Below are 17,054 nucleotides of genomic sequence, written 5' to 3'. Positions count from 1 at the left end.
CCATAGACTTGCATTGAGGGGGCATAGCCATGACATCACGAGCTGGGTATGACCGTGAAGTCATTAGCCTCTGCCCTGCATCGCCAGTCATCCGGCACGGAGCAAAGTTTGCTTCATGCACCGGATGTCTGGGGTGCCGCAGCCAAGATCTTGGGGGTTCCCAGCAATCAAACATCTTATCCTCTATCCTTTGGATAGGAGAAAAGATGTCTGGGGCGGAGTACCCCTTTAAAGAAGAAATGAAATTGCAGTAGCTCTGTTTGTGGACCACAAAGCCCCGTCTGTACCATTAAAAAAAAATTTGTCAATAGTATTTAAATAGAATAAGAAAAAGTATAAGAGTGTGGCATTTCATAGGATAAAATTTTGTTATGCAGTTTTGCCAGGGTCTTAGAATCCAGTTATGCTTAACCAATGTTGATGTACGGTACTCTGTAACTTGCCTAGTGATAGGCTATGTAAACATTCCCTTGCTTTTCACATTATATATGTATTATTAGTTTTGGCAGTGCATCTCAACTGTCACCTACCTCGTTGCTTGTTGTCTTCATTCTGGACAACTGGTCTTACTGGAGTATAGTTAACCCTTCTTGCATTTTCACCTAGATTGGAAGATTGGCCCCGAAATCTTCGTACAGTTCTCATCCCTGCTGTTTGAGGAAGGGGTAATCTGTCATCAGGGTTGCGAGCTCGTAATCGAAATGTTCTGCTTGGGAACTTCCTTTCTTAAAAAACACAAGATATAGCAGACATAAAAATTGGGTAAAAAAGTATTAAATGTAAATCAGTTTTAATAATATAGCAGAACTAAACAGCAGAAAATATAGGTCTGTTGTATATTATTTGTTGCCATTTGATGTACTCTTGCATTGCGTAATTATCATACTATCATACTGGGTGGTTTCTGAGTGGTATCTTTAACTTCTTCAGGACTGGTCCTGTTTCCCCTTAAAGGGGCTCTGTCACCTTAAAAAAGTTCTGACATGAAGTTTTTCTAGGTCGGGATCTAAGTGCTGAGAGCCCCACTAATCAGGAGAATGAGTAGGAATACTCTCCAGCTCTTAGCAATTTTTGTCTTTTTGCCTCATAGAGTTATAATGGAGCAAAGAGAAAAAGTTTGTTAAAAACTGGGAAATAAAGCACACTTCCGGGTACATATCCCCGCTTGTTCTCCTGATCGGTGGTGGTCACAGGACTGGGACTTCGACCAATCAAAACTTTCAACCTGTCTCTGTGACATGTCAACAGTTTTATTCAAATGCAGGTACACTTTAAATATATGTTGAGTGCTTTAAGAACATTGTCATTGTGGTGTTCATTTTATTATAAGTCGTGAGGATGTAGCCATATCATAGATGAATAACTTTATTTCACTTTTTATTCCCACTAAGAGACTTCAAAATGGGGGAGATTTATCAAAACCTGTGCAGAGGAAGAGTGGTGCAGTTGCCCATAGCAACCAATCAGATTGCATCTTTCATTTTCCACAGGCCTCTTTAGAGGCCTGTGGAAAATGAAAGAAGCAATCTGATTGGTTGCTACGGGCAACTGCACCACTCTTCCTCTGCACAGATTTTGATAAATCTCCCCCAATGAGATCTGCTGATCTCTTCTATATTGCTGTGGTAATCAGTGGAATAAACACAAGATATAGCATACATGCCACTGGCATGGCCTAATAGCCAGTCATAGCAGGCCTGGAAGCTGTAGTTAGGCCTCTGGCTGCCATGGAAGCTTCCTACCTCTGTCAAACCACTTAGATACAGCAATCATTATTGACCACAATATCTAAAGATTGTTATTGGAGTAGTTACAGTACTTTCCACGAGTCCTCATCCTCAACTGAACATAAAGTGAATAGTCACCCTTGAATACCATTTTGTTAATATAAATAGGTCCAATATTCTATGCGTATGTATATATATATATATATATATATATATATATATATATTTGTATAGCAACCTGAGCTCTGTTTTTCTAATATAGAAATCCACATCCCCTGTGTTGACAGTTAACTTAATGTTTGCGTGCATCGATCACTAGGGGAAGCGTACTGTATAATGTTCAACCAGGTAAAAAAAAGTAAATGTCCCTGTACTTCATAACTGTTCAAACAACCCTTACTAGCAATAATGTGCAAGCTCAAATATCTGAAATGAGTCTTCCATATACACATTGAATCCTTTACATCCAACTTTTCCATATATTCACCGAAGTTGGAGAAGCATTGGACCAATGGGGATTTTTCCCAGAAGATGTCATACTGCAAAGAGTGTAATGACAACTCCTCAAAGAGGGAAATATACATACAAAAGAGCCTCTCCAGACACTGCAATTGTCAATTACATCGTTAAGCAGAGAACTCAACAATGTTTTGGGAAACTACTGCTATACAAAAATAACATCAATATTCATCTCACAATTGCACAAAAAACACCTTTAAAATCCCCAAACTGTTTGGGAATAAGTATCATTAGCTAATGCAGATGCCATTGGTCTGGTAAAATGGAAACACATGCTATAACAGCAACATCAAGAGATGAAAATATATCCCCTTGCCACAAGGGATAATAGTCTGATTGAGTGGCGTCAGACTACTGGGACCCCCTAAAATTAAAAGATAAGCGACCCTTCTCTCCCCACTAAATGGAGCGGTGGGTTGGCAGGGGCATTAATTACTCTCTATGGAGCAACCAGAGATAGCCAAGTACAACTACCTCTGCGGCTCCATAGAGAATTAATTGAATGGCTTTATGTAGTGCTGACTCCAGTAGGGAGATTCAGGCCCCATTTTCATGATTTGAGGGGGTCTGAGAGGTCAGTCCCCCACAATCATTTATCCCCCGTGGATAGGGGGAAAGTTTTTATGACTGGAATACCCCTTTAACACTAAATGGCATGTCAAAATATAAAAGTTCAATTAGTGCTACAATAAGTGAATAATTCCATTCCAGCAGAATTATATCTTTGTATGTTCTTTTTAAATAGGTACTACATCATTACAGAGCATTTAGTGAAGGAATACCACTGGTGCAGAATTCCTGGAATGTCAGTCCATATGAATATAAATAGAATGGGAATGCAAGCCATAACAACGGAACACCTTTGAGGTGCAGACTTCCAGGCAATAGAGGAGTTTTATTAAAGTTTATTAAAATAAATGTCTTAAAGCACAAGGTCTCCTATGGAAAGTCAACACTGCATGCAATACTGCAACAAGTAACTGTTTAAATGTATAAAATGGTGCCAAACTGAGAAATGACAGAAGACAACCCAGTAGGCATACTTATAGTATAGTGTTAAAACAGTTAAAAAGAATACATGAAAAAATAATGAGGTGGCCCAGTACAGAAGTGTCCCTTCTGTACAACCTATGGTCCTTTTCAGGTGGGCTCAGTCCTAGTCCCCTGGCCCCACACTCCTCAGGACTCTAGTTATCTTATTGTATATACAAATAGTTAATGTATTTGCTTTAGATGTATTTGCCTTTAAGTCCTGTTGTTAAGACGTGTAACCAGAGAAGGTGTCAGTGACCAGGTGACTTGTGTGGTTACCTATAGGATCCCTCCAAATTGCTCCCTTATAAACCAAGGGAGGAGCTAGCTTAGTGAGTTCTTGTTTAGCTAAGGGGCAGTACAGTCAAGACCTGAGAGTTGCTGGTGTCCTGAAGAGACCCAAAGCCTAACCACGGAGTCACGCTTCCACCAACCAAGTGCCCCTTCAGGTGAACGTCAAAGCCTGATAAGCAGTCACAGGGGAGAAGTCATGTCAGTCCTAGTCAAGTCAGTCAAATCTGCTAAAGTCAGCGTGGGTCTGCAGTATGCAGTTCAAATCCACTACAAGTCCCAGAGAGCCCGCAAGTCACTGGTCATCTCCTTGGGCCTAACTGAGCTGTAAAGACTCTTCCATCTGTCTGCCTCAGTAAAGCTGCCGTTGTTCCATAACTTTGCACCAGAGTGATTATTTGCCCCGCGCCTAGCCCAGGAACCAGTGGCCATACCTCAGGTGGTGTAGAAACCATGCCCTGGCATCACGAACACAAGGGGTCAATGCCATCTGCCCCTAGGGTAGTAACATCTGCCCTCCTCACACCCTGACCACAACTTATAATACAAATAGCAAGCATGATAAATAGTATGTGTATTACATAGTGTGTATATATATATATATATATATATATATATATATATAGTGGGCCATTTATATGGATACACCTTAAAAAAAGGGGAATGGTTGGTGATATTAACTTCCTGTTTGTGGCATATTAGTATATGTGAGGGGGGAAACTTTCAAGATGGGTAGTGACCATGGCGGCCATTTTGAAGTCGGCCATTTTGAATCCAACTTTTGTTTTTCCAATAAGAAGAGGGTCATGTGACACATCAAACTTATTATGAATTTCACAAGAAAAACACTGGTGTGCTTGGTTTTAACGTTACTTTATTCTTTCATGAGTTATTTCTAAGTTTCTGACTACTTATAAAATGTGTTCAATGTGCTGCCCATTGTGTTGGATTGTCAATGCAACCCTCTTCTCCCACTCTTCACACACTGATAGCAATACCGCAGGAGAAATGCTAGTGCAGGCTTCCAGTATCCGTAGTTTCAGGTGCTGCACATCTTGTATCTTCACAGCATAGACAATTGCCTTCAGATGACCCCAAAGATAAAAGTCTAAGGGGGTCAGATCGGGAGACCTTGGGGGCCATCCAACTGGCCCACGATGACCAATCCACTTTCCAGGAAACTGTTCATCTAGGAATGCTCGGACCTGACACCCATAATGTGGTGGTGCACCATCTTGTCAGGTGTCAGGTCCGAGCATTCCTAGATGAACAGTTTCCTGGAAAGTGGATTGGTCATCATGGGCCAGTTGAATGGCCCCCAAGGTCTCCCGATCTGACCCCCTTAGTCTTTTATCTTTGGGGTCATCTGAAGGCAATTGTCTATGCTGTGAAGATATGAGATGTGAAGCACCTGAAACTATAGATACTGGAAGCCTGTGCTAGCATTTCTCATGAGGGGGTTGCTATCAGTGTGTGAAGAGTGGGAGAAGAGGGTTGCATTGACAATCCAACACAATGGGCAGCACATTGAACACATTTTATAAGTGGCCAGAAACTTGTAAATAACTCATGAAAGAATAAAGGTATGTTAAAACCAAGCACACCAGTGTTTTTCTTGTGAAATTCCCAATATGTTTGATGTGTCACCTGACCCTCTTCCTATTGAAAAAACAAAAGTTGGTTTCAAAATGGCCGACTTCAAAATGGCCACCATGGTCACCACCCATCTTGAAAAGTCCCCCCCCCCCCCCACATATACTAATGTGCCACAAACAGTCAGTTAATATCACCAACCATTCCCATTTTATTAAGGGGTATCCATATAAATGGCCCACCCTGTATATATATATATGTGTGTGTGTGTGTGCGTACTTTAGCCATAGCAATTGCTTACTGAAGTGCACAACTAAAGTAAATGAAGCAAAAATTATAAATGAAGTAAACATTGATAGAGACAGTGGAAATGAAAATTCAGGGAAAGCTTTGCTGTGATTGGTTGTTATGTGGAAAAACAGACCATTTTTGTTTCAGACAGATAAATCTGGACCAGTGTGTAAGGGCTGAAAACAGTCACAGGCAAATATAAGGATTTGTTAAAATGGTAATAAATACGTGATTATGAGATTGTTCATTCATGACAATAGTTAATATGATATTGGTCAACATATTCATTTTTTTGTGGAAAAACACCAAATTTTTGGAAAATTTTGGAAAATTAGCATTGTTCAGAAAGACAAATGCTCAATTAGTTTATAATTAACATTTACTACTTGTCTACTTCCTGTTGGCATCATTTTTAGCACCTTTATTTTTTAGAATGTGAGAAGGCTTGTTAGTTTAGTATAAATGTTTAAAAAAAAAAAGTTAATTTCAGATTAGTTCTGACAGCTGGAGGTGACAATAAGCAGAATTTTAAGAGATACCATAGACATCTGTTCTTTTCTAGTAGGGATAAACGTCTCATCAGTATGGTTTTTATGGTAAAGGAATTAAGGTCGATTAAGAGTTTGAATTTGCTTTATTTGTTAAACTAGCTGAGTACCTGGCGTTGCCCAGTTTTTCCTTCCTAATCCTTGTTGGGGAGGAAAATCAACAAAGGAGGAAGCTTTTGACTTCATATCCCGTCCTCATATATTGTTGTCATATCCCAACCCCATATCCCGCCCTCATATCTCAACCTCATATCCCGTCCTCATATCCCGACCTCATATCCCGTCCTCATATCCCGACCTCATATCCCGTCCTCATATCCCGTCATCATATCTCGACCTCATATCCTGACCTCCTATACCGTCGTCATATCTCAGCCTTATATCCCCTCCTCCTATCCCGTCCTCATATCCCGACCTCCTATCTCGGCTTCATATCCCGTCCTCATATCCCGTCCTCATATCCCGACCTCATATCCCGTCCTCATATCCCGACCTCATATCCCGTCCTCATATCCCGTCATCATATCTCGACCTCATATCCTGACCTCCTATACTGTCGTCATATCTCGGCCTTATATCCCCTCCTCCTATCCCGTCCTCATATCCCGACCTCCTATCTCGGCTTCATATCCCGTCCTCATATCCCGACCTCCTATCCCGTCCTCCTATCTCAACCTCATATCCTGCCAAGTTTCATGTTAATATCTTTAGCCATTTGGACATGATGATGGAACATACACACACATAGACACACACACATTGGGGGAGATTTATCATTAGATTTCTATTGTAGACACAGATCTACCCCTTTAAACTGCTTGTCTAATTTACACTCTTGCTCAAGATTTACTAAAGTTCTGCAAATATAGAAACGCCTCCCCCTCGCTCTACCGTGCACTCCTTCTTTACCTCACACTTCACAGAGCTGTACTTCACAGAGCTGTGGCTTTTTCCCGCTGTACACTGCTCACAAAGCTAGAAGTGCTAGAGCAGCAGTTTGTGCCGAACAAAACTCTGCACATTAGAAAAATCATAAATCTTTATAAAGTACACAGAGAGAGAGATTCTCAAAGAATTTTGCACCAAAAAAAATATAATTTTTGGCGCGAAAAGTATCGACCACATTTTCAAAGAGATTTGTGCTGCATTTTACACTGTTCACATCAGTTTTGTACAAGTGGGCGTGTCCACGTATATTGTCTGCTTTACATGATATTTTCGAAGGGGTGAGAGTCCAGTTTTACATCGAAAATTTCACACCAGCTTTTTGATGAGTGTAGAAATCACAAAAATGGTTGTAGTTTTATTGTTTTTGTTTTCTTCTCATTTTATATACGTGAATGTGGAGAACTTCATCAGATTCGGCGGATTGCGATGATGAACAGCATTTTTTTTAAATGTCACTGGAAGGGTTAACGAGGGCTGTGGGGGAGTGTTTTTTTTAATAAAACATTTTTTTCAATGTGTTGTGTTTTTTATAATGGAATTTTCAGGCTTAGTAGTGGAAGCTGTCTTGTAGACAGAATCCAGTACTAAGCCAGGGCTTAGCGTTAGCCCCAAAGTCAGCTAGCGCTAACCCCCAATCATTGCTCCCTGGTACCCATCGCCACAGGGGTGCCAGGAAGAGCCGATGCCAACAGGCCTGGAGCATCAAAAATGGCACTGCTGGGCCTAGGCGGTAACAGGCTGGCATTATTAAGGCTGGGAGGGCCAATAACAATGGTCTTCGCCCACCCTGGTAACATTAGGCTGTTGCTGCTTGGTTGGTATCTGTCTGATAATGAAAAAATGGGGGAACCACACGTTTTTTTTAAACTTATTTAAAATAATTTAAAAAAAAAACGCATAGGGTTCCCCCTATTTTCAGTATCAGCCAGATAGCAACCAAGCAGCAACAGCCTGACATTACCAGGGTGGGCGAGGACCATTGTTACTGGCCCTCCCCAGGCTAAATAACGTCAGCCTGTTACCGCCTTGGCCCAGGAATGCCATTTTTGACGGCCCCCCTGTGGTGGTGGGTACCGGGGTAATAATTAGAGATTAGCGTTAGCTGATTTTGGGGCTAATGCTAAGCCCTGGCACAGTAATGGATTTCATCTATAAGACGGCTTCCACTACTAAGCCTGAAAATTCAATTCTAAAAAACACAACACATTGAAAAAAAAATGTATTTAAAAAGACACTCCCCCACAGCCCTCGTTAACCATTTTATTGAAATAAAAAAAACGCTGGTCCTCGTCGCAGTCCACCAAATCTGATGTAGTCCTCTGCATTCAGGTATCTGAAATGAGAAGAAAAGAAAAACAAAAAATATGGATTAGTACATATTGAAGCGTGTTCATAAACAGGGAGCCTCCAATTGTTGCTAAACTACGACTCCCATCATGGGGGCTGTAGTTTATCAACAGCTAGAGTCTCCATGTTTGGGAACACACTGACAGAAAGGCTCTGTTCCCATTATGCAAAACGCATAATGAGAACAGAGTCAGGCCTGGACTGTGTAGCTCGATCCGTCCGTCTGCCCATGGACTTCTACTCCCATCATGGGACAGAGTCTGTCCCATGATGGGAGTAGTTGTAGTAACACAGCGCTGAGGGATGGCACTTGTACATCCCCCGGCTGTGGGACTTTTAGGACTGCTACTCCCATCATGGACAGACTTCGTCCATGATGGGAGTTATAGTCCAGGAGCTGAGTGGCAGATCACACCAGGTCATTCTCCAGAGACCCCGTGCGATCTGCATTTAACTGTAAAAGCCGGCAGGACATGCAGCTACACTGTGCTGCCCGCCAGCTCCTGTATACTGTATCACATTTCATAATCTCCGCCCGGAAGACGGGAGCTCTGATTGGTGAATAGCTATTCACCAATCAGAGCTCCTGTCTCTTGGTGGCGGGGATTAGGAATTATGAGAGATGAATACAGGAGCCGGCGGCCAGCGCAGTGTAGCCGCATGTTCCGCCGGCTTTTACAGTTAATAAATGCGGATCGTAGCGGGTCTCTGGAGAATGACCCAGTGAGATCTTCCCCTCAGCCCCTGGACTACTACTCCCATCATGGGACCGAGTCTGTCCCATGATGAGAGTAGTTGTAGTACCGCAGCACTGAGGGAGGGCATTTATTAACTGTAAAAGACGGTGTGATCTGCACCTCAGCCCCTGGACTACAACTACCATCATGGGCAGAGTCTGTCCCTGATGGGAGTAGTAGTCCTAACTGTCCCAAAATAGTTAATATTATTCTCAGATGCTTTAGAACACTTTGGTACGTGTCCTCCGAGGTGTTGTATATTTGCGCAAGAAAAGTGCATTTGCGCATTTTTTTGCCTTTAAAAAAACACGCAGTTATTAGTTGGATCTCTTTTTCTGCTAGTAGATTTAAAAATAAAGCCTAAACATGTTAATGCACAAACTGTTCCTCTCTGCAATTAAGGAGTTACAATAGACCTCTTTCGGAGACCAATTTAGATGTGTCTCTCCCTCCTCTGCAGACTAGTTTTTATTTTCTGGCTTGGGCCAGATCGGCAGCCCAATTAAACATAGCAATCACTCTGTGTAATATTGGCCTAAGCCATAAAATAAAAACTAGTCTACAGAGGAGGGAGAGACACATCTAAATTGGTCTCCGAAAGAGGTCTATCATAACTCCTTAAAGAGTACCTGTCATCAACTAAACTTTCCCTGATCCCCCTCCCCATCTGTCCCTTACTCTAACTATGCCTATCCCTGTGTTTATTGAGGTTTAAAACGCTGTGGAAATACCATTTTTTTATCCCTCTTCATTAGCTCAGGAGCACTGTCTTTCTGAGGGGTGGAAGGAGGTGGGTCCCGGCAGGCATGATGTCACATGAAGCCTGGCCGGGACTCTGCTTCTGCCAGTCTTCCTGTATGCTGCTCTCCCTCTGCAGCAGTGTTTCCCAACCAGGGTACCTCCAGCTGTTGCAAAACTACAACTCCCAGCATGCCCAGACAGCCAACAGCCTCTGTCTCTCTCTCTCTCTCCTGTGTCTCTCTGCACTAAAAAGTCAATGCTGAGAACCAGGGGTGGTGGGAGCAATTACAGAGGCAGTAATTAAGATGAATGTCAGGGGGGGGGGGGACAGAGCAGGGAGTGCAGTGAGATAATACAATGTATAAGATAACGTGTGGTGAGGGGCAGGGAGAACACAGAGCAGCGGGAGGGGGAGGTGACTGGCCTCTGTTATATGAGAGGCATGTGCAGGCTTGTGGCTCACAGTGCTGCTCCAGGCTGGGAGCGAGTCGTGAGCTGAGAGTACTGAACTTCCTGTGGAAGGACCAGAGCCCTTTCAGCATTAGTCCTAAAAGCTGTACACTTACTATGAAAAGCATAGGAAGCTGCCTGCAGACCAGGCATAGAAGAGAGACCCCTAGTGGCCAAAAGTATAAAATAAAAAAACTGGTATAAATATTAATATTTTTTAATGACGATATATTACAATATGTGTTCATTAATGATTATGAACAACATATTAAAAGTTTTTGTTGATGACAGGTACTCTTTAATTGCAGAGAGGAACAGTTTGTGCATTAACATGATTAGGCTTTATTTTTAAGTCTACTAGCAGAAAAAGAGATCCAACTAATAACTGTGTGTTTTTTTGTTTTGTTTTTTCTCCTTTTACCCCTTATGAAAAGGAAAAGTTGGGGGCTACACCAGCTTGTTAGTGTAAAAAAATAAAAAAAATGTATACTAACATGCTGGTGTTGCCCCATACTTTTTATTTTCACAAGCAATAAAAGGAAAAAAAGACCCCCAAAATTTGTAACACAATTTCTCCTGAATACGGAAATACCCCATATGTGAGTGTAAAATGCTCGGCGGGCGCACAACAAGGCTCAGGAGTGAGAGCGCACCATGTACATTTGAGGCCTAAATTGGTGATTTGCACAGGGGTGGCTGATTTTACAGCGGTTCTGACATAAACGCAAAAAAATAAATACCCACATGTGACCTCATTTTGGAAACTACACCCCTCATGTAATGTAATAAGGGGTACAGTGAGCATTTATGCCCCACAGGTGTCTGACAGATTTTTGGAACAGTAGTCCGTGAAAATGAAAAATGTCCACTGTTCTGGCACCACGAGGGGGTTTTGCAAACGCACATGGCCCCTGACTTCCATTCCAAACAATTTTTTTTTCCAAAAGCTCAATGGCGCTCCTTCTCTTCTGAGCATTGTAGTGCGCCAGCAGAGCACTTGACGTTCACACATGGGGTATTTCCATACTCAGAAGAGACGGGGTTACAAATTTTGGGGGACATTTTGTCCTATTACCCCTTGTAAAAAAAAATTATTTTAGGTAAAAATAGCATTTTTGTGAAAAAAAAAAATCATTTACACATCCAACTTTAAGGAAAAGTCGTCAAACACCTGTGGGGTGTTAAGGCTCACTGGACCCCTTGTTATGTTCCTTTAGGGGTGTAGTTTCCAAAATAGTATGCCATGTGTTTTTTTTTTTGCTTTCCTGGCACCATAGGGGCTTCCTAAATGGGACATGCCCCCAAAAAACCATTTCAGCAAAATTTGCTTTTCAAAAGCCAAATGTGACTCTTCTGAGCATTGTAGTTCGCCCGCAAAGCATTTTACGTCCTAACATGGGGTATTTCCATACTCATAAGAGATGGGGTTACACATTTTGGGGGGCATTTTGTCCTATTATCCCTTGCAAAAAAAAATGTTTTTGAGGGAAAACTAGCATTTTAGTGGAAAAAAAAATGTAATCATTTACACATCCAACTTTAACGAAAAGTCGTCAAACACCTGTTGGGTGTTAAGGCTCACTGGACCCCTTGTTACGTGCCTTGAGGGATGTAGTTTCCAAAATAGTATGCCATGTGTTTTTTTAATTTTTTTATTTTTTGCTGTTCTGGCACCATAGGGGCTTCCTAAATGTGACATGCCCCCCAAAAACCATTTCAGAAAAACTCACTCTCCAAAATCCCACTGTCACTCCTTCCGTTCTGAGCCCTCTACTGCGCCCGCCGAACACTTGACATTCACATATGAGGTATTTTCTTACTCGAGAGAAATTGGGTTACACATTTTAGGACGATTTCTCTCCTTTTACCCCTTGTAAAAATTCAATAACTGGGTCTACAAGAACATGCGAGTGTAAAAAATGAACATTTTGAATTTTCTCCTTCAATTTGCTGCTATTCCTGTGAAACACCTAAAAGGTTAACAAACCTTTTGAATGTCATTTTAAATACTTTGAGGGGTGCAGTTTTTATAATGGGGTCATTTGTGGGGTATTCCTAATAAGAAGGTCCTTCAAATCCACTTCAAAACAGAACTGGTCCCTGAAAAATTTCGATTTGGAAAATTTTGAGAAAAATTGGAAAATTGCTGCTGAATTTTGAAGCCCTCTGGTGTCTTCCAAAAGTAAAAACATGTCAACTTTATGATGCAAACATAAAGTAGACATATTGTATATGTGAATCAATATATAATTTATTTGGAATATTCATTTTCCTTGTAAGCAGAGAGCTTCAAAGTAAAAAAAAATGCTAAATTTTCAACTTTTTCATAAAATTTTGGAATTATTCACCAAGAAACGATGCAAGTATCGACAAAATTTTAACACTAACATAAAGTAGAATATGTCACAAAAAAAATCTCGGAATCAGAATGAAAGGTAAAAGCATCCCAGAGTTATTAATACTTAAAGTGAAAGTGGTCAGATGTGCAAAAAATGGCCGTGTCCTACAGTGAAAATTGGCTGGGGCCTTAAGGGGTTAACCCCTTAACGACGCAGGACGTATATTTACGTCCTGCGCCGTCTCCCGCGATATGAAGCGGGATCGCGCCGCGATCCCGCATCATATCGCGTCGGTCCCGGCGCTCATCAACGGCCGGGACACGCGGCTAATACCACACATCGCCGATCGCGGCGATGTGCGGTATTAACCCTTTAGAAGCGGCGGTCAAAGCTGACCGCCGCTTCTAAGGCGAAAGTGAAAGTGGCCCGGCTGCTCAGTCGGGCTGTTCGGGACCGCCGCGGTGAAATCGCGGCGTCCCGAACAGCTGACCGGACACCGGGAGGGCTCTTACCTGCCTCCTCGGTGTCCGATCGGCAAATGACTGCTCCGTGCCTGAGATCCAGGCAGGAGCAGTCAAGCGCCGATAACACTGATCACAGGCGTGTTAATACACGCCTGTGATCTGTGTAGAAGATCAGTGTGTGCAGTATGGGACCTATAACACTGCAAAAAAATGTAAAAAAAAAGTGTTAATAAAGGTCATTTATCCCCTTCCCTAATAAAAGTTTGAATCACCCCCCTTTTCCCATAAAAAAAATAAAACAGTGTAAAAAAAATAAAAATAAACATATGTGGTATCGCCGCGTGCGTAAATGTCCGAACTATAAAAATATATCATTAATACGCGCAAAAAAATTCCAAAATCCCAAAAAGCGTATTTTGGTCACTTTTTATACCATTAAAAAATGAATAAAAAGTGATCAAAAAGTCCGATCAAAACAAAAATCATACCAATAAAAACTTCAGATCACGGCGCAAAAAATGAGTCCTCATACCACCCTGTACGTGGAAAAATAAAAAAGTCATAGGGGTCAGAAGATGGCATTTTTAAACGTATAAATTTTCCTGCATGTAGTTATGATTTTTTCCAGAAGTGCGACAAAATCAAACCTATATAAGTAGGGTATCATTTTAACCGTATGGACCTACAGAATAATGATAAGGTGTAATTTTTAACGAAATATGCACTGCGTAGAAACGGAAGCCCCCAAAATTAACAAAATGGCGTTTTTTCTTCGATTTTGTCGCACAATGATTTTTTTTTCCGTTTCGCCGTGCATTTTTGGGTAAAATGACTAATGTCACTGCAAAGTAGAATTGGCGACGCAAAAAATAAGCCATAATATGGATTTTTAGGTGAAAATTGAAAGGGTTATGATTTTTAAAAGGTAAGGAGGAAAAAACGAAAGTGCAAAAACGGAAAAACCCTGAGTCCTTAAGGGGTTAAAGGGGTACTCCAGTGGAAAACTTTTTTTTTAAATCAACTGGTGCAAGAAAGTTAAACAGATTATGTATACTAAAGGGAAATCCAAAAAATAAATGCATTTCCTCTGATGTCATGACCACAGTGCTCTCTGCTGACCTCTGCTGTCCATTGTAGAAACTGTCCAGAGCAGAAGAAAATCCCCATAGCAAACATTTGCTGCTCTGGACAGTTCCTAAAATGAACAGCAGAGGTCAGCAGAGAGCACTGTGGTCATGACATCAGAGGAAATGCATTTCTTTTTTGGATTTCTCTTTAGTATACAGCCCCTAAAAAGTACTGGAAGGATTAAGATTTTTTTTATAGAAGTGATTTACAAATCTGTTTAACTTTCTGGCACCAGTTGATTTAAAAAAAAAAAAAAAGTTTTCCACGGGAGTACCCCTTTAACAAGTCATCAACGTGTTACCTATCCATTACAATGCTCTTCTCTGTCTTAGGTCAAGCCATGTCTTATCTCTCCAGAAAGTTTGATCAGATAAAATGTTAACTGCTCTTTTCGAAATATATTATATAGTAAGAAATCTCTTTCAAGAATATTCGGAGCTGCAGGAGCTCTATAAGGAACCTTTTAGGGTAGAGTTTCCTCCAGTGAAATAACAATGATCATGCCTTTTTTGTGGGATCAAGTGAGGAAAATTCATTAACTCTGTATCTGTAACTTCAAGTCATAAGACAGAGGCTTCAGTTCCAAAATCCTCATGATAACTGTCAACTCAGCATTCTAAGAGCTAGCCACAAGTTGGATTTACCGAGCGCATTTGCTGCCAATAAGAGAAATTTATGTTTTCTTAGCTACCTCAAAAGAAATGAAAATACCACATTTATAATACATATGAAACATTTTCATCCCTGAAACATTTGTAATAAAAACAATAATATAAAGATATAGTTAGGCTTCTTCATGTTTATTCTACCAATTCTCATGAAGAAGAGAATGATATTAATGCACTAAGCTACCAACATCACAAATAGAATATATGAGTGTGGTGGCCCAGTATGGGAAGTGTTATCGCGTACCTTTACTGCCCTGTCAGGCAGCATCCTTCAGTGTCCCCAAGGACCCCTGCATTAGTTTCCCCATTGTAAATATGTTGTACTGTATAAAATGTGTTATACCATGTGATATACCATGGGATTGTTACCAAGGAGGTATCAGTAACCAGATGACCCCACGAGTGACCTATGGGCTCCCTGCTAGTCTCCCCCATATAAGCCCTGGGTGGAGCTAGCTTCTCTCTCTTTTACACCAAGTCTTTGCTGAGGTCAGTCGTGCCTAGGGTGTGTGTCCAGAGTATTGGAGGCCTCAAGTCAAGTCCTGCAGCCACAGTCAAGTGCAAGTAAGCTAAACCTGCCGCATTGTCTGTCATCAGTCAAGTCAAGTCAAGTCAGTCAAATTTTAAGCAACATGGCCTGCACGTAATTGTCTAGTCCTACTACAAGTCCCAGCAAGCCCTTAAGGTCTCTGAGTCACTGGTCACCTCCTTGGGCCCTGGCTGAACTGTATAGACTTTACCAACTGTCTACCCTCAGTAAAGCTACCATTGTCCCTAACTTGGCGTCGGAGTCTTTATTGCCTCCTGTGCCAAGCCCAGGATACAGCGGTATATCATTGGGTGGTTATAGGCTAAACCATGCCCTGACATCACAAATATAAGGGGTTAATGCCATCTGTCCCTAGGGTAACAACATCTGCCCTGCACCTCACACCCCGCCACCACATGAGGATTTGAGGGCAAGCCTTAGCACATCTCTATGTCCAGCATAGTCTAAACCCCAGCTACATTCTGGTTAAAGCCAGCTCTATGGTTGGCTGGTTTGAATTTACGAGCACTGATATTCATAGTTTTTTTTACACTGTAGCTCAGGTGAAAAGCTAAATGATTTATGAGAATTAAATATGTTTCCAATGTTTTCTAAAAGATCGCCATCATATACTTAGAATATTTAGTGATTATAGAAGATATTTGAAATCCCAAATTATTAAGAATGTTTAGCATAAGGAAGATACATCTTACTTTTTTAAAGGGAGTGAAATATAATACAGTATATATAGTACATCAAATATACACTATGAATTTTTATATACAAACAAATTTTGGTCTACAAATAAATAAAGTGTCCCTGTCATTTAAAAAAAACTGTTTTGACATGTCACATAGTCACATCAAAAGTTTTTATCGGTCAGGGTCTCAGATTAGGAGAACAAGAGGGGATGAGCTATACTCGCCTGCTCTCATCAGTCTTACTGCTCCATTATATGTCTATGGGGCAATGAGACAAAGACCGCTGAGACCACTTCCACACACTTACAGTGGGGATCAAAAGTTTGGGCACCCCAGGCAAAAATTTGTATTAATGTGCATAAAGATGACAAGGAAAGATGGAAAAATCTCCAAAAGGCATCAAATTACAGATTAGACATTCTTATAATATGTCAACAAAAGTTAGATTTTATTTCCATCATTTACACTTTCAAAATAACAGAAAACAAAAAAATGGCGTCTGCAAAGTTTGGGCACCCTGCAGAATTTATAGTATACACTGTCCCCTTTGCAAAGCTGAGACCAGCCAGTGTCATGGATTGTTCTCAATCATCATCTAGGAAGACCAGTGATGTCAATCTCAAAGGTTTTAGATAAAACAATTCAAAACCCACGTTTGACTGCACAATCCCTCCAGAAACATCTGACAGACACTGGAGTTGTGGTACACTATTAAACTATAAAGAGGTACTTGTACAAATATGATCTTCATGGAAGAGTCATCAGAAGAAAACCTCTTCTACATCCTCACCACAAAAATCAGCGTTTGAACTTTGCAAAGCTTGATGCATTTTGGAAACAAGTTCTGTGGACCGATGAGGTTAAAATTTAACTTTTTGGCCAGAATGAGCAAAGGTACATTTGGAGGAGAAGAGGAACAGAATTTAATGAATAGAACCTCTGTTCAACTGTTAAGCATGGGGGTGGATCAATCATGCTTTGGGGTTGTATGGCAGCCAGTG

The 17,054-nt window shown here is 41.1% G+C and overlaps 1 protein-coding gene across 2 annotated transcripts in view; it reads right to left on the bottom strand.

The window, feature by feature from the left end:
- Positions 1-17,054, bottom strand: part of FNDC1 (fibronectin type III domain containing 1) — a 182,719-nt gene that overhangs the window by 70,631 nt on the left and 95,034 nt on the right. For both annotated transcript variants that reach the window (XR_008891454.1, XM_056567188.1), the window contains exon 2: positions 531-725. Coding sequence is in view for 1 of the 2 variants with exons in the window: in XM_056567188.1 (XP_056423163.1) it covers positions 531-725 (195 nt within the window). In the remaining variant the exon portion in view is untranslated. The remainder of the gene's footprint in view (positions 1-530; positions 726-17,054) is intronic.

Source organism: Hyla sarda, chromosome 3, assembly GCF_029499605.1.
Source record: "Hyla sarda isolate aHylSar1 chromosome 3, aHylSar1.hap1, whole genome shotgun sequence".
NCBI classification, from domain to species: domain Eukaryota; kingdom Metazoa; phylum Chordata; class Amphibia; order Anura; family Hylidae; genus Hyla; species Hyla sarda.
The sequence above is the reverse complement of the archived record's forward strand: the minus strand, read 5'-3'. Positions and strand labels throughout refer to the sequence as shown.